This window comes from Alnus glutinosa, chromosome 4 (assembly GCF_958979055.1).
Source record: "Alnus glutinosa chromosome 4, dhAlnGlut1.1, whole genome shotgun sequence".
NCBI classification, from domain to species: Eukaryota; Viridiplantae; Streptophyta; class Magnoliopsida; order Fagales; family Betulaceae; genus Alnus; species Alnus glutinosa.
This window is the reverse complement of record NC_084889.1, coordinates 1,464,727-1,492,056: the sequence shown is the minus strand read 5'-3', so window position 1 is coordinate 1,492,056 and position 27,330 is coordinate 1,464,727. Positions and strand designations below refer to the sequence as shown.

The following is a 27,330-nucleotide window of genomic DNA, read 5'->3' as shown; positions in this document are numbered from 1 at the left end:
CCATACATGCATCTGTGGTCATTGGGTTAATGATTGTCGTGAAACTGACGCCTGTAAAAGAGAATTAAGTACGATCGGAACCGGGGTTCCAGCGGAGAAATCCTGATGCTTAAATTAATTAGCACGCGTGGGTGACTTGCTCTCAGAGTAGGAGAGCTATAAGATCGAAGTCTAATAATACAAATGATAGTGTGTTAAAACTTAAGCAGACTCGGACTCCCTTGGCTTTTAACATGAGAAACCTAATACGAAAAATATTTAATTAAAATATGCGACAAAAGGAAGGTTCGAACTTATGATTTATATTCTGATATCATATTAAATCATTACTTACCTTAAAAACTTAAATTAATAGTTTAATCATTTAAATTGGTTGCATGTCTCTTTTGTGCATATGTTTACCAATGAGGTTCACAATTTTGGTTCTTATTTTAAAAAATTAATTAATTAATTGAAAGGACTTTTTAAAATTTTGGAAGGTTGCTAGCTGCCCTTAAGCCAAGAGGGGTTTCGCCTATATGTTTATCGTCCTATGATAGATTATGGGTCGACATAGCCAGGTGTGGCGCCAAATTCGTATCCTCTAACGTGGCACGTCCTTGGCCAAGTGTCCCCTTTCGATGGTGTGTGGTTTCTGGCCAAGCATAGTACTGTTGGATTACATGCTTATTGGTAGGCTGAAGATCGACGTTACCAGCTTTTCCGCGGAGAATAATATTAATGGGACAATTAAGCTGAAATTATAGGGCAATTATATATCCTCAGCGCCACGCCATAATTATTAGTCTTACGTCTCAGCCGAAGGAAGGTCGACGTATACGTACGTAGTTTAATTAGTTACTTCAGCGTAGATCGTAAGCTCCCGGGTCTACACATATTCGATCTCAACCTGAGGTGGCCGGCCTGGTGAATATTTCATGTACCAGTGCTCTTCTATTTTTGTGTCTTTCATGCTGATTTGGCCGGATAAAGATAAATGTTTCTCATGTCTAATTTTCCAAATTCGTATTGGGATCTGACCATGTTCAATCAGCAGTGCACAGAAGATTCGCTATGTTCACCAGAACTGAAAAGAAGAAGCTAAACTCTCTTAAATCTTTGCCACGTTTGAAAACTTTTTGGACCTGCCAAAAGATTCGCTACTACATTATGCGTGATTGCGTGTCATCGGCCCCTAAGTAGGGAAAACAATTTTCTTTTTCTTTTTCTTTTTCTTTTTCTTTTTCTTTTTCTTTTTTTCTAAGCAAATAAGAGGTGGATACACAAAATCAAAACAATTTCTAACCCCCACAAGTAAGTAACTAAAAATCAATCTCAAAATGATGCTGGCGAATGAAAGGCATTGCCGGTTTTCCAAAATGATCCATTAAAGAGGATAACCAATCTTCGGTAGAAAAAGACTCCGCAACAACGTCAAGCTAGTGGTTTATAAAATATTGGAAGAGGATGATCCTGATCACTCCAAAGTTTTTGTCAAATTGAGTGGAAGGATTTTTTTTTTTAATTCAATTTATTAAAATAGACGATTGCATCATTGGTCCATGTGGTATGCCATAATTATTTTTCACTCCTATGGTTTAAAAAGTTCATGGGAAGTCCTTGTGGTAAGCAATAATTACAAATCGATCCATGACGACAAATTCCGTTAAATTTTTTGACAGATTCTGTTAAATGTCACGTCAAACCAATAAAAATACGACACGTATCCATCTTAATAAAAAAATTATTAAAAAATAAATAAATATACTTATTATTTAAAAAGAATTAAAATTAAAATTCGGGCCACCCCTGGACCAACTAGGGGTGGCCCGATGGCCACCCTCGGCCTCTGGGGAGGCCGCGGCCACCCCCAGAGGTGGCCAGGGGTGGTGCGCGGCCCTTCCCTTTTTTCTTTTTTCTTTTTTCTTTTCTCTTTTTAAAATAGGTTTATTTATTTTTTTTTTAATAAATTTATATTTTTTTAGTACATGTCGCTATCTTATTGGCGACAAGTGGTGCTGACGTGGCATTTGACAAAATCTGTTAAAATTTTTAATGGAATTTGACTCCAGTGATCGATTTATAATTATTGCTAACCACAAGGACCTCCCATGAACTTTTTAAACCATATAAAATAATAAATAATTATGGCATACCACAGGGACCAATGGTGCCCGCAATTATCCTTTATTAAAATATTATTCATTTTAAAACATGTGATTTTCACATATATTTTTAAAATGCATGTGAGAATGAAATTTGTCCCCTGATCTGTCCTCAATGGAATTAAAATCTCATAAAAAGAGGCAGCAGATTAACTATGTTCTTGGATTTGGAACAAAAAAACATCTATTTTAGTCAATTTGGAGGGTTAAATTTCACGTTCAATGCCATGTATGTGCAATTTATGAGAGAATTCGTGAATTGGGATAGAAAATATGATTATTTCTTTCTTTTTTTTGGATGAATATTATTTCCTTTTTTTTCAAACCACAAAGAGATTGAGTAACAATTTTCAAAAGACAGATAATTTGTAATTACCCCCGACCATTGGAAAATTGTTATTCAATCTCTTTACAACGTGTAAATTTTTATAATTACCGCATATATAGCGTTTGCCCCTGATTGAGTAATTGGTGTAAATTTTTAACTAGTATCACATCAATAATTGTTATATATTTGCACATCGATAGTCATTAGGTAAAATAAAAATACCACTCAGACATTTCTAAAACTGTAATTTAAATTAAAATAATTGATAAATTATCGGTGAAATTAAAATTTGACATATAATTCAGAGTAATTAAACAATAATTGTATTTTGATGTAGTATATATTATTCATGTCTTTTTTCTAATGCCATATTATGTTATAATTAATATTAGATAATATAATTACATCGAATCACCTATAAAAGGAAAATCATGTTACTCATTTTTGTTGCCTCATATTTCATTATTTCATGCACTCTAAAAAGTGGATTGTTCCACCACGTGTGTGAAACCAATGATCACTAGCTCAACCCATACAGCAGAAATGTGTTCAACAACTTTTTGAATTTGGCTGCCAAGCGACTGGCTAATTCATGAAACTATATATATATATATAAGATTATAAGTTGGCAGAGTATTTGATCCACATGGAGATAAATCTAGAACCATACGAAATTATAAAGAGAACATTAATTGTTTTTGTAATTTTGCAAGTTAAAAGCTCGTTTGTAAAAGATGTTTAATTTTGGCCGGAGCGCGTTTGAAAAAATTAATAGTTGAAAAAATTCACAATTTTTAAAAAGCGTACGATGTTAAATGCCGAATCATAATTTTACCAATTAACGCTTAATAAACCAATTAAGCGGACACAAAGTAAAATAGCATTCTTCTTTTTTTTCTTGTTCTTATTTTTGGGACTAGGAGGTCCACCCCCAAATAAATCATACTGTTTTGGAATAAGAGACTCATAAGTTGATGGCATTTTATGAACTAAAAATGTTGAATAATTGGTACCTTGGTTTTACTTAAAGCTCTTGTTCTAAAAAGAGAGGTAAAATAGAATTCAGCTTAAGTACTTTTAAAAAAAAAATTTATAGCACCTAAGTTATAATTTTTAACGATTCAAATTTAATTTTAATTTATATATATATATATATATATATATATATATATATATATATATATATATATATATATATATAACAAAATTAAAACTAAACTTTTATAAAAACTATAGCAAATATATTATTATTATTATTATTATTATTATTATTGTTATAACAATTAAGTCAAACACCATAAAATTATGACGCCTCCTTTAAAAATAAAAATAAAAATAAAAATAAAAACACTTTTAACATATTTAAATGGTTTGTTTTTTTTTTACTTCATTATGACGCCTCCTTTAAAAAAAATAATAAATAAATAATAATAATAATAATAATAATAATAATAATAATAATAATAATAATAATAATGCGATTCGACCTTCTAGAATTAAGTTCATAGTTTTGGGTCTGGATGTGATATCGATCATTTTCTTTTGGACGTACATAAGATTAAACGCGGCAAGTACAGGGGATTGAGACATTGCTCTTACATTTGTCTCAGTGTATATATATATATACATATATATGATAAATCACTTTGGCATTTTAACTGTGATGTCAATTTCTTTTGGACAACGTTTTCTCCAAATTGTGTTGGTTGAAAGAATTTACTTTAATTTAGTTTATAAAATTGTCATTTATCCTTTAAGAAGTGGATATTTTTTTAATATAATTTACTATTAAAAAACATATACTTATTTATCATATATTCAAAAAAATTCATGGTCCTATACCTAGATGAGTAATAATTCAATGCTACTCAAATATACAATTTTTCACCACATTACTTATGTGGTAAGATGGTCCCCCACTATTTTTTGAGTTTTTTTATTTTTTTAAAAAAAATTAAGGTGAGGAACCACCTTGCCACTATTTATGAGACCTACCTGACTCGAACAGTTTAATTTTTATTTGATCAATTAAATCTTATAAGTATTTTATCACAATTATCTGCTAAATTATTTTAAATTTAAACAAATAATTTAAAAGAATCTTAATCTAACTGTTACGCAAGTTGCCTGTCATGCATCTATTAATAAACTATTAGGTCTAAGGTTTTAATTTTCGAACAAAGGTTACTGTAATTCTTCAAGAGTCAAGACCGCGTAATCCAAAAACATCATTTGTGCCCATTGATGTGACGGTAAGAATATCCGACCCTTTTTCTTTTTTCTTTTTTATAAAAAAATTGTGATTATTAGCTAGCAAATGTTAAGCAGACAAGTATCATCCATTACTGTGTTTAAAGTTTAAACCTTCCAGTTCACACTCCACGGAGCCTATAAAAAGGGGTTCTGGGAAGCACTAGAAAACTAACAAGATGGAGGAGAAAGCTGGGAGCCATGGCAGAAGGCCAACAAAGGGAGGGTTGGTCACAATGCCTTTCATTTTTGGTAAGCTTTCGCAGTCTTGCAGATTAACCAACTTCTTCTTCTTCTTTTTTGCTTCTTTTGGTTCTTGAAGATATTGGTTTTGTGACACAATCTTCTTTCTATTTCTGCGTAGCAAACGAGGTTACTGAGAAGTTGGCTGTGGTCGGATTTAATACTAATATGATTAGCTACTTAACAACACAGCTGCATATGCCATTAACCAAAGCAGCTAACACCGTCACCAACTTCGGAGGAACTGCAAGTTTGACACCGCTGCTCGGAGCCTTCATCGCCGATTCATTTGCCGGTCGGTTCTGGACTGTAACAGTTGCTTCCATCATATACCAAATAGTTGAGCATCTCTCTCTCTTTCTTATGTGTATAATCTTCACGTAATCAGGGGATTTGATGAATCTATATATATGTGTGTATATATATTCAGGGGATGATAAGCCTAACACTCTCAGCAGTACTCCCACAACTAAGGCCACCGTCGTGTAAAGGAGATGAAGTTTGCCAAGAAGCTGATGCAGGACAGGTGGCTATCCTTTACGCATCTCTCCTACTAGGAGCCATAGGATCGGGGGGGATCCGACCCTGTGTGGTGGCATTCGGGGCAGACCAGTTCGATGAAACGGATCCTAAGCAAAAAACCAATACATGGAACTATTTCAACTGGTACTATTTTGTCATGGGGTTATCCATGCTAGTGGCTGTGACAGTGCTTGTTTATGTTCAGGATAACATTGGATGGGGTTGGGGCCTTGGAATTCCAACCGTTCTTATGTTCTTGTCGATCGTTGCTTTTATTTTCGGGTACCCACTTTACCGGAACTTGGATCCGGCTGGGAGTCCATTTACCCGGTTGGTACAAGTGTTAGTGGCTGCGTACAGGAAGAGAAAATTGCCTGTGGTTTCTGATCCCAAGTTACTATACCAAAACGACGAGCTTGATGCCTCCATTTCCATGGGTGGGAAGCTTCTTCACTCTAAGCAGATGAAGTAAGTACTGTCTCTCTCTCTCTCTTTCTCACACAAGTTGCAAAACTATGTAATTTGAAGGCTCATGCAATTACGTACAACAAAGGAAAACACTAATTATATTTACACCATCACTTACATATATATAAAATTAAAAACTCCTTAAAAGGGAAGAAACTAACTTTTAAGGTGTTAAAATAGTATCGTTGTAAAAACAGAGTTTGCGTGCACGATCTTAGGCACTGCAGCACCACATTCATTGATAGGTATACTTTATTTAACATTATCATGCCCCCTGTACTTTATAACCACACATCAGTACTGGACAGTAATTGCTTTTGTGTGTACAATTATTTTATCGATCAGTAAAGATCGACCACAATTTTCTTTTCCTTAATTAGTGCTTAAACACAGAAAGTTAGACTGGTACAGTAGAAACATGAGAAATTAGCTATATATATATATGCATAAGAAGAATGGTAGGTTAATATTAGAATATTAATTAAATTATTAAATTAATCCTTACTTATCAGTTTAAATCAACCATTTCGATCTTATCAGTTTTAGCTCACATGCATGCATGAAAGTGGTATTTAACATCACCAATATTATGAATTTATATGGAAGTTCTTGAAGCAAACTTGGAGAAATTCCAAGCTTAAGTGCTCATCGATATAATGATCAGTTGTTTTACTTTTGTTTTCTCATTTCTTTGTTTGTCTTCGTATCATGAAGAGAATAGATATAGATCACGAATTCGGTCATCATGGCATTATTATTATCTATATTGGGGAGGGCAATTATCATTCATGGTCGTCATTAGTTGGAAGGACACGTACACTTGAGTTAATCATTGTCCTTTCCTTGTATTTCTATATGGGCGTAGGGACCACAAACTTAGATCTTCTTGAGCTGCACCGCAGATTTGGATGGCATTTTAGCCAAGCAACAAAATTAAACACTGTATGTCTTTTAGCCTGTAATCCAACTCATCCCCACCTTTCTATGACCCCTCTGTAGATCGAACAACCGACCAGTCATTTTGAAAAATTATTTTTTTAAAAAAAAATAAACTGCCACATAGGCAAAGCCGAGCAAAAATTATATCAAGAGTTATATAATAATTATTTTATAGTCATTATTAGATCTCCTCTATTTCTTTTTTTGGTCTTGTTCGCATCCTCTTTTTGAATGGACAGTAATTTTCTTAATTAATTTTTTTTTCTCAATCGGTCTATAAATTTATATGATGTGTTATTTAGTAAGTGAGAAGTACATAATTTTTTAATTACCATATAAAAGATGCATAATTTTTTAATTGAATTATTAAAAAAAATATATGTATTTCTCATATTCTCAAAAAAAAAAAAAAAAAAAAAAAAAAAAAGACATCACAATTTTATAAATTAATTTTTTATTAAAAAAATGACCAAATCTGATTTGTAGGGAATCCCTATCTCCATAGTGACTTGCAATATGTGTAGCTTATTGGTTATCCTTTAGCTCGTGGGCCATTATTAGGCCCACAATTATCAAGTCCATTAGTGATGGATATATATAATTAATATAGGAGACAATTAGACAAGAGGAATGCTACACTTACACCCATTTTTTCACTCTCATTTCTTTAATGTGACAATCTAACGTCCACTACTTTTTTTGCATTGGAAAAAGCAAAGAGAAAAGTAGTGGATATGTGACTGCCACGTCAGGGTGTAAAAAGCTAGGAGTGAGAAATGGGTGTAAGAGCACTAGCAACAGATTCCTAACCATTTTTCCTATATTTAAGGAACAAAACTACTTTTTGCTTCCCTATAAAAAAATACTCCACAATAGATTCCCTTCATTTTCCCTATATCAATTAAATATTATTTTTTTACTCTTATTTTATTCTTTTTCTCTCTTTCCTACTTTTTCTCTCTTCACTATATCAATTAATTATTCTTCTTTTATATTAAAATAATACATAGGGAATGAATAGTAGACATGTATACATTGGGAATCACTATTCATTCCCAACCCCCTCATCTAAATATAAGGCATCTGCTGTGGGAGGTTTTTTGATTTTTTCATGAAATTTTCCCTAAATATAGGGAAGGGAACCAATATAGGGTAACTGCTACTAGTGCTCTAAGTATAGCATTTTTCATCGGACAATGAAAACATTAGATGATTGATAAAATTTGTTCAAATTTACTGATGGGCGATTGTGCCATCAATTTGCAAATAATTTATAGTAAAATCTGTAATACACAATGTAATGGTACTTATAAATTCGCATGAATGCCATGTGGTGTCCCAGTCGCATGAGCAACGAAATTTGAAAGGAACTAATTTAATGATTTAATGTCTAATTAATCTGATAAGTCACAACAATTTATAAGGAATTTGTAGCAAATCTACTAGCTAATATATGGTGAGTTAATGGATGCAGGTTTCTTGACAAAGCAGCCATAGTGACCGAAGAAGACAATAAGCACCTCAAATCTGGGCAAGCACCAAAGTTATGGAGGCTGAACACCGTTCATCGAGTGGAAGAACTAAAATCAGTGATCCGAATGGGGCCAATATGGGCTGCAGGGATCCTCCTCTTCACAGCCTACGCACAACAAAACACATTCTCACTCCAACAAGCCAAAACCATGAACAGGCACCTCACAAACTCCTTCCAAATCCCCGCCGGCTCCATGACTGTCTTCGCCATGCTCGCCATGCTCTCCACAATCGCGCTTTACGACCGCGCTTTAATTCCAGTAGCCCGCAGGTTCTCCGGGCTTGACCGGGGCATCAGCTTCTTGCACCGGATGGGAATCGGCTTTGTCATCTCGATACTAGCCACTCTAGTTGCCGGGTTCGTGGAAGTGAAGCGGAAAAACGCAGCTTTAGCAAGCGGGCTCATTGATCAGCCGCATTCCACCATCCCCATATCAGTCTTTTGGCTTGTTCCGCAGTATAGCCTTCATGGGATTGCTGAAGCCTTCATGTCGATCGGACATCTCGAGTTTTTCTACGACCAGGCACCAGAAAGCATGCGGAGCAGTGCCATGGCACTGTTCTGGTTGGCAATTTCATTTGGGAATTATTTCAGCTCGCTGCTTGTTTCCTTGGTTCACAGGTTTAGTGCTAAGCCAGACGGATCAAACTGGCTTAGGAATGACAATTTAAGCAAGGGGAAGTTGGAGTACTTCTACTGGTTGCTCACATTGCTGCAAGTCGCTAATCTTTTTTACTACTCATGTTGCGCCAAAATGTATACATATAAGCCTCTCGAGATCCAGAAAAAGGAAGGTGGTAGCTCTGAAGAAGATGGAGTGGAGCTCGAAGATCGGGTTTGATTAGTTGCAGCTTTAGGCATAGTTGGATTAATATTGCCCCTGTTTTGCAGTGTCATTTCTTCGAAATGAAGATACTTGTACAGAAAAATGAGGGTTATAACTATAATTATATGTAGTTTGAATAATGGGAATGTCAAATAACCAATAAAGGATAGATTGAAAGAAAACATTAGTATAATGTTCCAAATTAGTTTATTAATTTTCAGTAATTGTTGAAATTATGACTTAACCCAAAAATTTAAGTTAGTATCATTTTAAATCACTATTTATTCTAAAATATTAAATTGATAAAAATAATAATAATAATCAATTTAATCATTTAATTAATATCCTAACAACTTCAAATTAATTTGAACACTCCATACCAAAATTCTAGAGCTATGCCCCATAGTGGACCATGCTACACGGCATAGACCAGGGAGAGCAAATCTTTGCACCGCAAGCTTTACAATACCAAAGTTCTCACTTCTCTGACCACTTTGAAAGGTTTATTATTGCAAATTTGCAATATGGCACAATTGCTTGGGTGGAAGAAAATTGGCTGGAGGGAAATGGCTTTTGGCAAGTGTCTATCCCTCAATCTTGTTCTTAGAGTAGTCGTTGGAAGAAAATTCTGAAGATTCGTGATTTGACGAGGGATCTTATCAAATTTAAAGTTGGAAATGGAAGTAGGATTTTCATGTGGGATGATAATTCGCATAGTACTGGTTGTCTTCCTGATACGTATGGATTTAAATTTTAAAGCTATCTATGATGCAGGTAGCTCAACAAGGACTAACCTTTTCTCTGTTATCCGTAATAAGGATTGATTTTGGCCATGTGCAAGATCTGATACTTTAGATGAGATTCAAAGTTGTCTCTAAGAGATTGCCAGTAGAGATAAGGATTTGCCAATTTGGAAGTCCAAAAATAGTGTTTACTCTTGTTCCGAAACTTTTAAGTTGTTAAGACTGAAGCAGACTTTTGTGGGTTGGTGGAAAGTGATGTGGTTTTCTTTGTCTATTCCATGCACTCTTTTCTTCTTTAGTTCTCTGGCTAGTCGTTAAGAATGCTCTTATTACTAAAGAGAAGATGAGTAAACGGGGATATGTAGAAGATAGTTTATGTCTCCTTTATAGAAGGAGGATGGAAAGTAGAGACCATATTTTCTTCCAGTGTAGTTTTAGCAGACAAGTGTTGAGGGAGTTGATGACATCTTGTTTGGTATTGAACCTGTGTGTTGTTTGGAAAGAAGTGGTTTAGTGGAGCATTGAAGATTTACAAGGCAGGAGCTTAAAAACCAGTTTGTGCAAGCTGAGCTTTGGAGCTACTACTACCTATCATCTCTGAAAACTGAAGAATGACCTGCTTCATGGCAACACATCAAAAACAGAGGATGTTATAGTTGACAAGGTCAGATGGGAGATTCGTGCGAGAATCATGGAGAAAGACACCTTCAAGATTTTTGCGAAGAACTTAGATTTAATTCATGTTTGGAATTTACCTCAAAAAATTCTGGTTTGATATAATTCATCTAGAATTTGTAACTTGTTTGTTTAGGCTTGTTGGGGTAGTTGCTGGTTCTGCCACCCCAACAAGCCTAAACAAACAAAATTTTTTCTACCTGTTAAGTGGTTGTTGTTCAAGTTTTGACTAGAGTGTAAGTACTGGTTGTGCTTAGTTGGTTTATAAAGTTTTCATTCATCCAAAAAGAATAATGAAGAATCACTGATCTCTGAAGTAGATATGTTAGACTTTATGAAGAAAAATTATGACATAAAGACTTTTAAAGAAGGCATTTATGATATGAAGACTTTATAAATCATTATCAGTTTCACACCCGCCAATAAAATAATCAATGTTCAAGAATTATTGCTGCATCCGCCGACACAAAAGACAAAATAATCAATGCTGCTCAAAAGATTGAATTATTGTTGCTTCCGCCGACGGAAAAGACAAATAATCAATACTCAAGATTGAATTATTGCTGCATCCGCCGATGCAAAAGAGAAATAATCAATGCTCATAAGACTCAAGAATTATTATTGCTTTTACTGTTCAGAAGACATACGGGATATTGAATTATTACTACCTTTACTGTTCAAAAATATATGCAGAATATTTATTACTGTTCATATTTGTAGTTTTCCTTTTCTTTTAGCCTATAAAAGGCCTGTAAAATATATATATATATATATATATATATATATATATATATATATATATATATATATATATATATATATATATATATATATATATATGGCACAATTGATCATATGTTTATAATATACATATAACTTGGTAAATCAATAACGACAAGATCTGTAAATGATCTTATTTGCAAAATTAATTTTCTAGCATCGTTAAAATTAAAAGAACACAATTTTAAATCACCTATTCTTGTATATCTTCAACTCATCCAGCTTACTATGATGACGATTTGAATCATCTAAGGGTATGATTGTTAATTGTTTTGAATGCTGTTTTTTTCTTTTTCTTTTTTTGAAAAATGTTTTAATGTAATATAAAGATAACAATTATTTATGTTTTTAAAAATGTTTAAATATCATGTTTAATCACCGCACTTATACTAAAGACAACTTATAACTTATGTCAGATAGAAAATTATCTCATAGACAGGAGATACGAAATTCCATCCACCTTGGATGAACAGTCTTATAATTAATTTATTAGAAAAAGAAGAACGAGATTCGGCCCATCATGAATACAGAATTTATGCCGCATTCGAATGGGTCCCCTCCCCTGAATCTGATTCTGGGAGATCGTGGGCTCACGTGCCTTACTCATCCTTCTACTTGGGCCGTATTGGGCCCAACACACAACACACGTGCCTCTTTGACCTTTCCTAATCTCTCTCTCTCTCTGCGTGTGTTTCTTGTTAACAAGCAAAGAAAGGTTGCGTCTTTAGGCAGAGCGCATCCGTAGCGAACCTTCAAACCACCTTCTATTTCCTCACACGTCGCATCTCTTTCCAACACAAAAGAACCCAAAGCAAGCAAAGACTTTACCGCGTGGGACCCAATATCCCCATTGCTCTTCCAGACTCGTCCCTCTCTCTCTCTCTCTCTTTGAATAGAAAATATCAAACCCCAGAGTCACGGATTCAAAAATGGCGGTGACGAGGAATATATAGGCTTTTGAGCACAGCCAAAACGAGCCAATGAGATGGACGGGGTGGCAGCAGAAAGTTTCAGCGATGGCGCAGTGACGCCTCTATCGGCCATAGCGGATGCCTTCGAGGAGCTCGCCAAGCTCTTGAATTCGAGGAAGGATGAGTCCAAAGAAGAGGCGCGGCTCCGCTTGGACACGTTCTGCGACGCCTGCTCTTGGGTTTCCATTCTTTTTGGATGCCTCGGCCTCGCTTTCAAGTTCGCCGAGTCGGAGTACGTCTCCAAGGTTGTTTTTCACTACCCATTTATTTTTTCCTCATTGTGGAGAATGTATGATCGTTCGTTGGGGAGTTTCACATATAATTGAAAGTCAAAATAAAAATAAAGTTATTGATATAAAATTATTGTGTTTTTGGGTGCAAATTAATTAATTTTTAAGTATTTATAAATTTATGAAGGAATCTAAATTCACAAATATTTCTTCTTCTTCTTCTTTTTCTTTTTCCTCTCCCAAATCGTGATTACTTCGAGGTGAAGCATTCAATTTTATTGGAATGTAATATTTCCAGGGTGCTTTAATATGGAGCGCCAAGTAGATAATATATTGATAAATTGACTCGGGGCAAAAATTACTTTCTTTTCTTTGCTATAATTCTAGACTGCATGAAAAAGTGAAGAAGTCCACCAATTCAGTTGATGATCAGGGAATTACTGAAGTTTGATGTATTGCATGCACATTTGGAGACATCAGGGGGCCTTTGATCTTGCCTTCAGTTTGTGTTTCTTCTAACATTTACATGTACTGTTCATTTATGTCGCATGTCCTGTTCAGTCGTGTCGAGACATGAATATAAAATTATATAGGTTAATACTAACTTTGGCCTATTTAATTAAACGAATAAGACCTCTTAATCTTGACTCGCTAATTTCGTGATGGGATTGTATCGAGTTCTTGTGTTAAAAATTGCAAATTTTACTCCTACCGATGACCTCTCAACTGTAAATACTCCATGGGTGCATCCAGATAGATGTGGTTCCTGAATCCAATTCTCCTTTTGATGCATACAGGTACACGATCTTAAGGAAGCATCGAGGACGCATAGCACCTTACAAGAAATACTTGATCTCGATGTTTCAAATGGCACGGTAAAGAAACAAGGAAGCCATTCACGTAATTTACGACGAGTTAGACAGGGTCTTGACCTCATCAGAGCTTTATTTGAGCACTTTTTTTCAACTGAGTATGTTTCTCCCCCTTCATAACTTTATCTTTTTTCTTTCTTTCTTTTCCCCTATTGCATACTGCAGTTTGAATAAGATGCAGCATCTATTTGTTCTCTGTTTAAACATGCTTTTGTGATTTAACATGGTATGTTGGTATTAAAGCAAAAATCTTAAGTTTAAACCCTGACTCCACAGTTTGCCTCATATATCAATATTTATGAAAAATAGAGGCAATGGGTTTGAATTAACGTGTGCGCGGTTTATTTAATTGTTTAAGCAACAAAATTTGATAGGTAAATTTAGTTGTTTAGTGGCTGACAAATAAATTTGACGTCAGTTTGTAAAAAACTTGTAATAGAAGTTATTGTATCCCTAATAGTACTCTTTACTATTTCTGATACTTAGATTTTTTGTTTTTGATCTTTTTCTGATAAAATCTAATAATTTTCTTTTTTTCACTTTTAGAGATCACACTTTGAAGGGAGCGGCTTCAACAGCTTATGCGCAAGTTTGTGCACCATACCACTCATGGACGGTCAGAACAGCAGTTGCTGCTGGAATGTATGCTCTTCCAACAAGAGACAAACTTCTGCACAAGCTCAACGAAACTGGTGAGTTCGAATCAAGTTTTACTTTTGAGGATCAAGTTCGAACCTTGCAAGTGATTTGCATTGTATATTATTGCTATGGTAAAATTAGGCTCTGCTCCTATGAAAACAAAAGCTCATCTTTGTAAGCCCCAAAGCTCATATAAAAAAGAAAGTAAACCCAAAATATTAAAAGCCCAAACAGTTGGTGAACAACTCAAAAATCCAACCCATCTGTAGGGGTGGGCAAAATATTCGACTACCGCCTACCAACTGCCACCGAACCGCCATCGACCGCCTATACCAACTTATTTCGGTTCGGTAGTCGGTATAGATATTTATTTCGAAAGTCGGTTCCTTTTTTCTTTTTCTTTTTCTTTTTCTTTTTCTTTTTTTTTTTTTCTTTTTTTTTTTTTTTTTTTTTTTTTTTCCAGTTAACCGAACCAACCCAAACCAAACCGACACTCTAGATAGAAACGACGTCGTTTCGTTTGATCGTTTTATCTTTTTTTAAAAAAAATCAAAACGACGTCATTTCTTTAACCGATTTTAACCGAATTAACCGAAATTATAGGTTGTCGAAATGAAGTCGGTGAACTAACCGACTTAACCGACTTTGTCAGTTACCCGAACCAAAAACCACATAATCGAACTGAACCGAATTGATACCCACCCCTACCCATCTGATACCCATTTAAACCACAGCTCATTTGCTTCTATAAACTAAGCACAAAAAGAAATGAACTCCCCTCCCCTTCCGATTAGAAACTTTGATCTTGTCCCTGAGTGAGACTGTAATGTAACATTTTGGATATTACTCAACGCAAAAGCTTAAATAACGGGTTTAGCTTTAATTATGTAATGAGATAAACTCAGCTTTTATCCAATCACATATAGAGGAAAACACATTGGAAATTGTTGTTACAAATAGTAAGCACGTCTGTAATAGGTATACAATTCATTAGAAGTTTAGAACTGTGTTTTTATTTTTCATTAAAACACATTAATGAAAGGGTATTGTGCATTTTCTTTCAATGCCTTTTCTGTTTGAGGCTTGCTAAGAAAGGTTTACCACATTTCATCCTTTTTAGTAATGTTCAGCCTGATCTAATAGTGCATCAATAATGAAAATATCTTTGATTCTTCACCAGATGAGCATAACATCTTAGCTTCCATCATCTCGTTCAATTTTTATATTAGAAATGTAGCCTTCCCAAGAGGCCTCAACTTTTATCATCGATGGTGTTGCAGATCAGTCAGCAGAGAAGAAAATGAGAAGGTATGTCAGTGCTGCGCTTCCAGTGATAGAGTACATTGACAAGCTTTACCGCTACAGGAATATCAGCTTGGACTGGTGACTTCACATTTGTGCGGGACATCAGCAATGCAGGATTTCTTCTTCCATTGTAGCCTAGGAAGTCTGTCATGAATCTTGCTGTTCGAAGATCGTGTTAATAACCCATTTCTAGCGCTTCTTTCTTCTTTTTTACCCATTAATACTTTTTTCGTATACAAGTATGCGATATCAAGTTTTGCCATAGTTGATGGCAAGCATTTTTAACAGGAAGACAAGGTTTTACTCCAAACTAGGGCGAGGAAATTCTTCAAATTTGGTCTATGAAGCTGACCTGTTCAAAAATGCATGTAATTTTCATGTGCATTTTTAAAAAAGCGCATAGTGGAATGAAGAAAATTCATCCGACCTAATTTGGAGAAAAAATTTAGTATTTTTTTTTTTTAAGATATCAGGAGTTGTAAGTTTGTAACCAGCAGCTTTTATCAGGAGGGCTGTGAAATCTGGTGATCTGTATATATAAAGTTGTCGCCAGACAAGTATAATCTTTCGTCAAAATTGATTTGGTGCAAAATCTTGCCAGATGACAGAGCAGGCAAATTTGAGAACGATCCATGATTTAGGAAAGTAAATTATTATATTCCAAGGGATTGTTTAAGTTCATACCATAAAGAGCTTAACCAATGTCAAACTGCAAATTGAAATGTGAATTTTATGACCTAATCATGCTGAGGAAACAGGCCGAGAGTAACTTCGTGGTTATTTTCCCCTCTATAAAAATCGACTCAACAGTATCTGAAAAAGTACTGGAAGCCTTTATGAACCCAAAACAAAATGGAATACAACACAAGCGTAATATTGCTTTGGACCACCGTGAAACTTGGCTGTGCACTCCCTCCAGTAAGCCACACTATTATCACCCGTTATGCACCAAAAAATAGAGGCTGAAATTCAGCAGGTTTCAAATTGTAGAAACCTGATACACCGTCTACAATGTCAGGCTTTCTGGGTTCTCAACAATCTTTGCAAAGGTCTGAAGAAAGGCGGCCAAGTCAGCACCGTAAACAATCCGGTGATCAGCTGTTACGTTCACCTGTTAAAAGATTCACATGCCAACTCGGTTAAGATCTTCTCTAGAATTTTTAAACTGCTAGAGAAATTTGGGTGCATCTTTTTTCAGCCTAGAACCTGTTGAACCTGTTTTCTGTTTCATTGACAAAATTAAATGCAGAAAATGTATAATGTTTCATGGATAGCAGAGGGACCCAACTGGGACGACCCAATCAGTGATTAAAAGATATTGAAATACTGGAGTCAAAGAACATAAATTAGCAAATTCAACTTCAAAGCCATTTAGTTGGTACAACTTCAGAGGGAGCATTTTGTTCCCCTTACAGTAATTTCAAATGGGTGTGCATTGGGATGAGGTTCAGATACAATCTCTCCTTTCAAATGTTCTCTCCCGCATAAATGAGTAATATTCTTGGACAATTAAGTTTGAGAAAGACTTTAATCTTCACAACCCTCACAGACAACAGTTACTTTCATTAATAACATGCCAAGTAATACAAAGTAGAATCATTAGAAGCATATATATCCATGAAATGCAAGAGAGCCAAAGTTCAAACTGATTGTTGACAAAGGAATGATATGTAGCATTACTCTTGCTGTAGCTGTCAACAATCAGTCTGAACTTTGGCTCTCTTGCATTTCATGGATATATATGCTTCTAATGATTCTACTTTGTCGAGTAATGCTACATATTATCCATTTGTCCTCCTGTTGTCCCCCCAAAATTGATATGGCTCTTAAAATCACCATTAGATCAAAATCCAATAATGATCTATCATAAATTCAATGGTCATTTTAAGAGCCACATCAATTTTGGGAGAACAAAAAGAGGACAACGGGATGATATATAGCATTACTCCTACAGTAGACCCAGCAAAATTGCAGTTCAACCTTAGAGATAAATTGCAAAAAACCTAAGCTCCTGGAGTCCAGGATTTTCATTGTTTTACGATTTCCAATTTTTTTTTTTCTTAATAAGTAGTTGACAATATCTAAATATCATTAAAAAGCGTTAGGTGCCCCTAAATAGACAGGTAGTATATGAAAGAAAACACATAACTAAGAAGAATTTTTTTTTTTTTTTTCTTTTTTGATAAGTAAGAAGAAGAAGAAGAATATTATCCTGCCTTCAACTCCTGTGGACTCTTCATTAGTTCCTCTAGTTTTCTTTCTATAATCAAACATCATTTACACAATGAATTCCAATGTAACACGAATGACCAAGAAATTCCCAAAACCCACACCCCTTCTGAATCTCTAAGTCCAAGTCCTGGTGGAAGATGATAGATTCTTGGTCTGGAGGGATAGTCCCTTGCATTTTTATTTTTATTTCTCCTTCCTCATCTCCAGTTCCTGCTTTACCACTCCTTTATAGTCTAAGTTCAATGATTCAGAAACTTTTCTACTGTGAAAGACTTATTTTGGTCAACAGCTAAAATAAATGAGAATACTAATGAGACGCTCCAAAAAGAAAAAGGTATGAAGCTACTTCTTATACATCGTGCAAGGCCCCCTAAGTGATAGGGTTACCACCCGTCTGTCTACTATTCTTCTTTAGATGATAGGGAAGGACTTTAGGAAAAACTTTACCTCGGAAAATGTATTTTTGAAATATGGAAAAATGAAAACAACAAATATTTTCAAGATCATGTTCTCTTCCATTGTTTCAGGTCTCACAAGCAAGAATGGATTGGAGATGCATAAACTAGATTTTTGAGATTTCGAGAAATGGACAATGATTGAGCCAAAATATCCAAAAATAAACATTATCGGAAACACACTTCCAAAGACGTATCTGCATTATTCTCATTGTTCTCGTGATTGAAAGCTGAACCGCAGTATAACTTATCACTACAAGGTTTTTGAAATAGGCACAGGTCTTTGTTTATCACAGAATAATACAAGGGAACTAGAATATTTCCCAAAAGAATCACTTATAACAAACAGGTTTTTCTCATATTTCACTGTTAGAATCACGGTAGCACAAAAGTTTTTATATTGGTAAGGTTTGAACCAAAACCTAGCGGCTCACCTTTATCACATGAGCCAAGGTCCAAGTGCTACTTCTTGTACTGGACTTCACAAAAGAATGAAAGCTGAAACTTTTGGTCTATTCACTTCAACAGGTATTTTAGTCTAAACGAGCTCCAAATTCAATTGATTCTAAGATTTATTGAAATTATGATGGACGCACAAGCTGCTAGAATTTAGAACTACAGAACTTCAAATAAATTAGTTGAGATTGTGACTGCCATAGTTTATGTTTTTATATACTCCAACTACTCATACATTTATAGTACAATCTGTATAGGGTTAATTGACAGACTGATAACCCAAAATGCCTTATCGGATCCTTGTATGGTCTTCCAATTAATAAGCTTGTGAATGTGAAACACATCATCTTATAAATTAAAAAGGAAATGGAAAATAAACTTACCAGCATTTTACTTTTCACACTGAAGAATCCATCTGCATCAGCCACAGCGGTTGGCTTTGATGCTCCAACAGCCATGATAGCCCCCTGAACATCATTCCCAAACATTTAGCAAATGGCTAAATAACTATAATACGCAGAACAATCCCACCAATCCATTAAGGCCAAAAAATCCTAGCCCTTGTAAGTCACCACTCACCTGGCCCGGAGGAAGAATAGCATCAAACCTGTCCACTCCAAACATGCCCAAATTGGATAAAGTGAAAGTCCCTGCATACAATTCGAGAATAATTTACTGTATTTGCTCCTAACAGATTAAATCACCAAAAAGAAAAAATGACAGTAAAAACCTGAATTGTACTCATTAGGCTGGAGTTGCTTTGCTCGTGTCTTCTTCAGAAGCTCTTTCCATTTTTCAGATAACAGATACAAATCCAACTGCCCCATCAAATACAGGTAATCAACTAAAAAACTAACTCTAAACTCAGAAAACCGGAAACCCAGTGCCTATTAAGCTTAATTACAACGATTAATCACAGAATTTTTTGGAATCACTTACCTTATCTGCGTCCTGAAGAACAGGGGTAATCAACCCACCATCGATTGCCACAGCAACAGCAATGTTTATGCTACTATTATACGTAAAACTCTTGCCGTCTTTACAGGTTGCATTGACAACTGGGTGCTGAACCAGTGCCATGGCTGCAGCCTTGGCTAGCAGAGCAGTCATGGTCACACCCTTTGGTTTCACCTGAAAATGCACACATAATCCCTTGCTCTCATTACCAAATCACATTCCCAAACACCAAGTACGCTAATTTGAATCCAAAGAATGATTCGGACCCAAAATGTACCTTCTCATACAGCGCGTCGAGCGCATTGGTGGTCACCGGATAACCCACGCGGAAAGTCGGCACGGAGAGGCTCTCCAACATGTTCTTCGACACCGCTGCTTGCATCGTCGTGAATGGCACGACCGTGGAGCCCGGAATCGGAGGTGGAGTGGCTGTTGGAGCCGCGGGTTTTGGCGCAGCCTGCTCGGCGGCGATATTTGGCCCGGCATTGGCTCTGCCTCCGGTACTACTCTTCGAAGGCGTAATTCCAGCCGCGGCCTCCACGTCAGCCGGCGTGATTCGGCCGAACTGACCGGTCCCCACCACCGATTCAATATCCACCTTGTGCTGCTTCGCTAGCTTCTTCGCAAACGGCGTCGCTACGATCTTCCTCGGCCCGTCCGAGACCGGCTTAGCGGGCGGAGGCGGAGGCTGAGGGATTGCCGGAGCGGGAGTGGAGGTAACGGTCTCGGGAGGGGAAGTAGCGGGTTTGAGAGCAGAAGGAGAGGATTTGGAGGCGGCTTTGGCTCGGGCCTCGGCGATTTCTTCCTCGGACTCGGCCAAGAGGCCGATGGGGGCCCCAACCGGGGCGGACTCTCCCTCGGGGACAACGATGGCGGCGAGAATACCGTCGTAGAAGGTCTCGACGTCCATGTCGGCCTTGTCGGACTCGACTACGACGACGCTCTCACCCTTGGAGAGCCTGTCTCCCTCTGACTTGATCCAGGAGACGATCTTGCCCTCCGTCATAGTGGAGCTCAGGGCCGGCATGAAGATCTCCCTGATCTTGGCTCGGACGGTCAGGATGGGCCTCCTCCGACGCGGACTCTTGGCGCGAAACGACGAGCGAGATTGCGTGGGGAGGGAGGGGGAGAGAGAGGAGGAGAAGGATACGGAGGTGTTGGAGAGAGGAAGCCTCGCGAGAAGGGCCATTGCTGGGAGAGAGAGAGAGAGAGAGAGAGTGTGTCTTTTTTGTGTCTGCGTCTGTTTGTGCGCGAGAGTGTTGCGAGAGTGGGAGGGAAAGGAAATAAGAGGGAGACGCAGGGGCGGAGAAGACGAGGTGGGGAGTTGGTTGGGATTTAGGAGGGAGCTTGGAGCTACTCCCCCACTCACTATGGTAACATCGCCCACTGCATTTTCCTGATTTTCGCTTTGAGGACCGTCAAGTTCGTTGCAAGAATTCCCACGCCAAATCTTTACCAATTGTATGGAGTGGTTCTTTTTTTCTTTTTTCTTTTTTCTTTTTTCTTTTTTTTTTTGGGTCCCTCCATGATATGTACCGGTAATAGTTAGGCTTTCTCCTAATCATTAGGGTTGTGGAGCTTTTGTTTTTTCCGATAAATCCGGTAGTGACTGCTCTTCCCTTAGTCCTCTATGAGCTTTGGTGATTTGTGTTTTGTTTTTTGGTTTTTTTTTCTTATCGTTTCTGACAAGAATTTTCTCTTCGAGACGTTTGGTGGGGTGACGCTGCTTTGGTTCGTGTCGCCGGCGAAGGGCTGGCCAAATTTTCATCTTTCTCCTTTTTCTGATGCCAGATCTACGCTCTTTCGTCGGCTTTGGTGAGACACACTCTCTTTAATCTTGTTCATTGTCATCTTCCGGTCTTGTCGTCACTTGTATCAATCGTGCGGGTCAACCGTGACCATCACACGTCTGGGTTCTTTTCTATTTGGACCGCGAGTGATGGCCACACTCAATCATTTCTTGTCGTGCAGGGGCAGCAACGGGGGCTGTGGTGACCGATCTATTGTAGGGTGACTTATTGACTCCTGGGATGGCGCGTGTCCTACACACGCCAATTTTTTGGCGAAGACAGGGTCCTTTGCCGCCAGCTTGGTCTGAACTTTTTGTTAAATGTGTTTGTGTATTCCTTTGTTGCTATGTACAATCTACCTATGTATGGCTCAAATTTTATTAAAATTTTTATTGTAAGAGGGCTTTAATGTAATTTTAATGAGATTTGTGTTTTTGCCTAAACAGCTATTTTTAAGCCAGATCCTTCTTGACTTAGAGTGTGAGGGTATGTCTCTCATTTTTCAAGTTGTATGCCTTCAGTCTTTCCAGTACCAATGATAGCATATGTTATTCGCTCAAAAAATAAATAAAAAATAAATCTTTACCAATTGTTGTCCAGGAGCTCCTCATTTTGGGCCCTCGGACTGGGCTTGGGTCTTTACATATACGTATATGTATGTATATATGAATTATGAATAAACATGCATATACATATATTGGATTGGGTGTAAATTACACGTGATATAATTTTTTTAATACTATATTAATTATTTAATAAATTTTTAATGGACGAGTACTCTATCAAGTCAACGATTGGATTACACCAAAGATACGGTTGTTAGGTTTACGAAAGCCCAAAAATGATGGGCTTTCAGAGGCGATACTGATACATGAAAAAATGATGGTACACGTTATCTCATTCCAAGAGCCCACAAGCCACTTCTTGCTGGAGGCTACCTATTGATTGATCTCTATGGATTAAAAGGAAAATAATATTTTCTACAAGGATTCGGGCTCAACCCAATAAAAAGTAGCTCAACCACAATGTTGTATTTGGGTTTTATTCGTTGGGTCGGATCAAGAAAGGCCCATGACAACGGGAAGGAATGACTAATGAGAATAGCAGTTTGGCATTAAGTAACGCCTGGCCTACAACATAGGGGGGTTATCAAGATAGGAAACCGATCTTCTCCGTTTGAAATGAAATGTAAAGGAGTCAGTTAGTCATAAAATAATTGGTAAAATTATTTAAAAAATTAAAATGACAATTTTCCTTATTGTTTTATAACTAATCGATTCCTCTTCGTTTCAATCGAAATATTCCTTGCTAAAGTCGGTGAACTATCCACATGAATTCGTTACACACCACTCAACCAAAAGGTGACACGTGGTAAAACTGTACGAATGCAAAAGGAAAGGTAAACACCTCACTTATTCATTTAAAGCACACACCATACCAGAATACCTCTTCTTCTTTTAAAGGAAAAAGAGTTTTCTTCGAATCTCTTAGTGGCTTAGGCATCGAAGGTATTTCCCGCCTGCTCATTCCGGCATGCCTCAAAGTCTTTCTTCTCAGTGTTTGCAGGTTCCTTGAGCCAAATAAGTAGTTGTGCGGATTTCAATTTCATTAGTTTAAATTTTATTTTTTTGTTGTATTTAAAGATGTACATAATATCACGTCATTTAAAATTTTTAAATGACGTAGTAACATATTTTATCATGTTGCAATATATATCATTAGATATGTGAAATCTAATATACTCTAATTTAGACCATAAAATAAATCATATCCGAATAACTTGATTCATGAATTAACAAGTTAGCCTGGTCGAAGGCCATTAAGAATGACAGTAATTCTATAAGTCTCTCATGTGTCACTCTTGTGTCCTTAAAAAAATGAAGTGACTTTTAAAATTATTATTTGATCAAAATTCAATAGTGATCGAGTAATTTTAAATGTCATACCCATGTCCCTCTAAAAATGATGTGGCTTTTAAAATCATCATTTGATCAAAATTCATTTTGATCAATCACAAGAACAATAGTGAAATTAAAAGCCATCTCATTTTTAGAGGGATACAAGAGGGACATGTGTATGACATCTAGAATTACTCATAGTGATCAATCACAAGCTCAATGATGATTTTAAAAGCAACCTCATTTTTTTAAGGACATAAGATGAACTTTCAGCATTACTCGTAATGGTATCATCATACGTTCGATGATGATTTTAAAAATTATTTAATTTTTGAAAAGACAAAATGGACTTCTAGCATTACTCGGTGAAGACCAATAAAAATTTAACTTATGAACGGTTCGATAGTGCATGTAGATGTGTCTCCCATGTCAAGGGACACATGTCAATTTTACACGTGGGTTGTATGAAATTTATTGCAAATCGGTTTGTAGAAAATTTCTGTTAATAAGTAAAGTTTTTTTTTAGAATTTTTTTTTTAAAAAAAAAAAAACATTATTTTTTACATGAAATCTACCATCCATACAAACTTTAAACTTTCAAATCATTTATAGTTAGATGAATTTTTAAAATTTAAGATCTAAATTTTAAATTCGAGTTGAGCCCACCTCCAAATAAGGAAGAATAAGCTGAAAATAGCCTGAAATGATGCACTAGGAAAGTTTGAATTTGGAGCATTAATTTGTGGGTTATGGTAAGCACGTAACGCTCTCTCCTTGTCCAGTTGTCCTTTATCGCAATCAGAAACTGACAGGTAGAGTTGAGGTCACGTAAATATCTGGCAAACGGATGCGGCCAACTCAGCCGGGTCCATATCGGTTACCGGGAAAGGACGGTGACAAAAGCAGTTTCATTTGAGAGAGGCAACCGGTCAGATTCGTGAAGAATAAAAAAAGATCCCGTATGACTCTCCCGCCCTCCTAGTGCTGCCCAGCCTGCCCAGTTTTAGGGCCGGCCTTAGCTGTCTTTTGGAGCCATTCCTATGGGTCACGTCACCTATTTTGCCTTTATTCATGTCTCTTCTCATTTTTATTATATTATAATCACAATTAAATAATGAGCCACTGATATTTGTAATTGAAAAAGTTGGTGTTTTGACGCTTTATTAGCGGGAATAGGATCTTCTATTTTTTAGTGGATATTAGACTATAGATTTAGTGCTATAAATGTTGTCCATACTCACACTATTTTAAATCTTAAATAATGTGACATTTTATCTATACAATAAAATAAAATATTGATTATAAAATAATTCATCTCATTTGCAAGTGAAATAGATAAAATTCTTGGTTTGTGAATGTGTTTTGAACAGAATTTCTTATTTTTGTTTGAAATATTATTATGATACGGCATAAAAGTTAAAATTATTTTTGTGTTTTTAGAGTATTTTTTATGTTTGTGTAATTTGTTAATATTTTTATTTTTATAAGAGAAAACAAAAGATAAATAATAAAAAATAAATTAACTATAGCATGGTTGTTGGTTGGTCACGCAATTGATAAATATATATACATGACATGACATAAATTTCCTGTAAATTGAGCTTAGTAGTTCACGCCATTTAGCATTTATAAAATGATGTATGACATTATTTTTTTTTTTTTTAACGAGAAAATCTGCTTCTTATTAACTTTTTTTTTTTATATGTCCACACAAGAGGAGGAAGGGGAGTTTCGAACTAGTGACCTCCACTTCTTAAAGCGTGGTTTCCAGCCGATTGAGCTATCCGTTGGGGACCTGTTTCTTATTAACTGATAACATAATATGATCCCCATAAAGGAAATTTAGAGACACAAACGTTCCCTAACAATAAGATCTACAATACAGTTCAGAGGTTCTTCTAACCAAACATCCAAGAAATTTTGATCCACTGCCAATCTAGCCAAAGTATGAGCTACATTATTGCACTCCCTTTTAACGTGAACAAAAGTGGCAGATCTAAAACCTTGAAGCTCTTAAATTATGCTTTCTGTGAGATGACCAGATTTAGCTAAATGAGGAAGAGGGGATATTATGTCGTTCATTACCTGTGCTGCATTTCCTTCTAATATCACCTCAAAGAAACCAACCTGTTTGCAAAACTTGACAGCCCAGAGTGCAGTCATGGCTTCAGCCATACGTGCTTTTGTTCTCTGAAAAATTACCATGCAACAGGCCCCCATAAAATCCCCCCTGCTATTTCTTGCAACCATTCTAAGCCCAATAGAGCTCTTAGTTGGACCGATGGCTGCATTTCAATTGACTTTTATATGATCTTTTATAGCGCTCCCACTCCCAGGAGTGGTGAGCACAATGGCGTTGGTATGGAGTTTGATTATTTGTTAATATTTTTTTTTCTAGGAAAGAGAAACAAAAGAAATGAAACAAAAATTTGAATGAATAAAGTTCTTTAAAGAAATTAACTCATATGGCCCTTTCGAATTGATATCGTGAAATGCATAAAGCTCACAGCAGAGGGCCCGGCATATTTTCCCACTAAAATATCTTTTGTACATAAAGTCTTTTTTGTTTTTTTGGTCTCCCCACCAAATTACCAATAGCCCCCGACTGCCTTTTAAAATGAAGGAGAGGGACCTGTCGCAATATCGACAATTATAAAGCTGTCGCAGCCTTGCAGTAACATTGCCACTTGCAACTAGTAACGGTCGTTAGCAAGGGGGAAATTCTTTTACGTCTTCTCAGACTCTCAATAAGAGAGAGTAGTCATTGACTCATTGTGATGGCGTTAAATTAGCATGATATTTTCAAATTATTTGTTTAATTTTAAAAGAATTCGAGCGAGTAATTGTAAGAGATTTTTATGAAACTTGTTTAACCAAATAAAAATAAAAATTAGACTGTCAAACCGTTTATTCGGATGGTAAATTTCATAAGTGGTCTCTCACAATCATCTATCTAAATCCTCTCAAATTCAGGCAGATAATTTAAGAGGATTCCGATTCGTTTGTGTGACCTATGAACTTCAAGTGTGAACTCTGCCTACCCCTAGCCAGCAATTGGAGCTATGTCATTTTTCATATAGAGTAATGCAAACAATTATGTTTTTATTTTATTATTTATCTAATGTTGTTGATACAGTTTTTCGGTAGGTAACGTGTCTATCAGTGATTCGTCAATGTACTCCTTCTTATTCACAAATCTACAAATAAAAACTGCGTCGGGGGATGCCGACAATCCCTTTTCGATGCTTAAGTCAGCATATAGTTTGAGAGTAAATGCTTAGAGTAATCTTTATAAGACAATGTGTACCTGTATATCTGAAGAGACTCTGGTATTTATAGAGATTGAGGAGCAGTTAGGTTAGTTCCCGGTTTGCGCAGGGATCGGTAGTTGAGGAAGACGTGGCCTCGGGCTTATGGATATCTCGGGTTCCACGTCCGCCTATTTCGGGCACATGATCCCTTCCTGATTGACGCGTTGCCGAAGCAATTTTAGGACGCACGATCTAGGTATGCATCGTGTGTCGTGTACCTGACATCTCGGATAATCTCGAGATATTCGCATACACAGATTTCCTGGATCACCATACCCGACTACCCGAGTTAGGTGGTCGGGTCGAATGAACCAAGTTGGGCCCAAATGAATTCTGATAGGCTTTAATACTTGGTGTGACAAATATATTTCTTCAATAGTTTGACCTAGTCGGGTGGACCCAATGGGCCTGAGTGATCGGGTTGGGCCTATTAGCCGAGGAGACCAATATTCTCCCTAACAAGTAATGTTATTTTTCTCTTGTTTATTACATTTATTTTATATTAACGTGATGTATTTTAAGTAATTTTTCATATCAATCACTACAAAAAAAGAAAAAAGACACACACAAAAAAAAAGGACACAAAACTAAAGTTACTTAAAAAATTATTAATCAATCGATGTAAAATAAGTGTTAAGAGTAACATTACTCTAACTGCCTTCTAGCTATTTTGTTATTATCTAATGAGTAATATTATTTTCCATAATAATTTATTACACTCATGTGATGTCTTTTAATTAACTTCACATGTTTAGTCATTTT

The 27,330-nt window shown here is 36.2% G+C and overlaps 3 protein-coding genes across 3 annotated transcripts; 2 read left to right on the top strand and 1 right to left on the bottom strand.

Moving 5' to 3' along the window:
* Positions 1-4,817: 4,817 nt before the first annotated feature.
* LOC133865960 (protein NRT1/ PTR FAMILY 3.1-like) lies at positions 4,818-9,436 on the top strand. Its single transcript, XM_062302496.1, has 4 exons — positions 4,818-4,974; positions 5,087-5,304; positions 5,396-5,955; positions 8,369-9,436. The coding sequence occupies exons 1-4, from the start codon at positions 4,902-4,904 to the stop codon at positions 9,267-9,269; spliced, it is 1,752 nt and encodes a 583-aa protein (XP_062158480.1). The 5' UTR covers positions 4,818-4,901; the 3' UTR covers positions 9,270-9,436.
* A 2,717-nt stretch (positions 9,437-12,153) lies between these two features.
* LOC133865962 (ACD11 homolog protein) lies at positions 12,154-15,779 on the top strand. Its single transcript, XM_062302498.1, has 4 exons — positions 12,154-12,668; positions 13,451-13,623; positions 14,072-14,217; positions 15,445-15,779. Exons 1-4 carry the CDS (start codon positions 12,438-12,440, stop codon positions 15,549-15,551), a joined length of 657 nt encoding a protein of 218 aa, XP_062158482.1. The 5' UTR covers positions 12,154-12,437; the 3' UTR covers positions 15,552-15,779.
* A 326-nt stretch (positions 15,780-16,105) lies between these two features.
* On the bottom strand, positions 16,106-21,006 carry LOC133865961 (dihydrolipoyllysine-residue acetyltransferase component 4 of pyruvate dehydrogenase complex, chloroplastic). Its single transcript, XM_062302497.1, has 6 exons — positions 19,847-21,006; positions 19,552-19,743; positions 19,343-19,430; positions 19,192-19,262; positions 18,996-19,079; positions 16,106-16,580 (listed from the first exon to the last, which is right to left on the bottom strand). The coding sequence occupies exons 1-6, from the start codon at positions 20,756-20,758 to the stop codon at positions 16,476-16,478; spliced, it is 1,452 nt and encodes a 483-aa protein (XP_062158481.1). The 5' UTR covers positions 20,759-21,006; the 3' UTR covers positions 16,106-16,475.
* Positions 21,007-27,330: the final 6,324 nt, after the last annotated feature.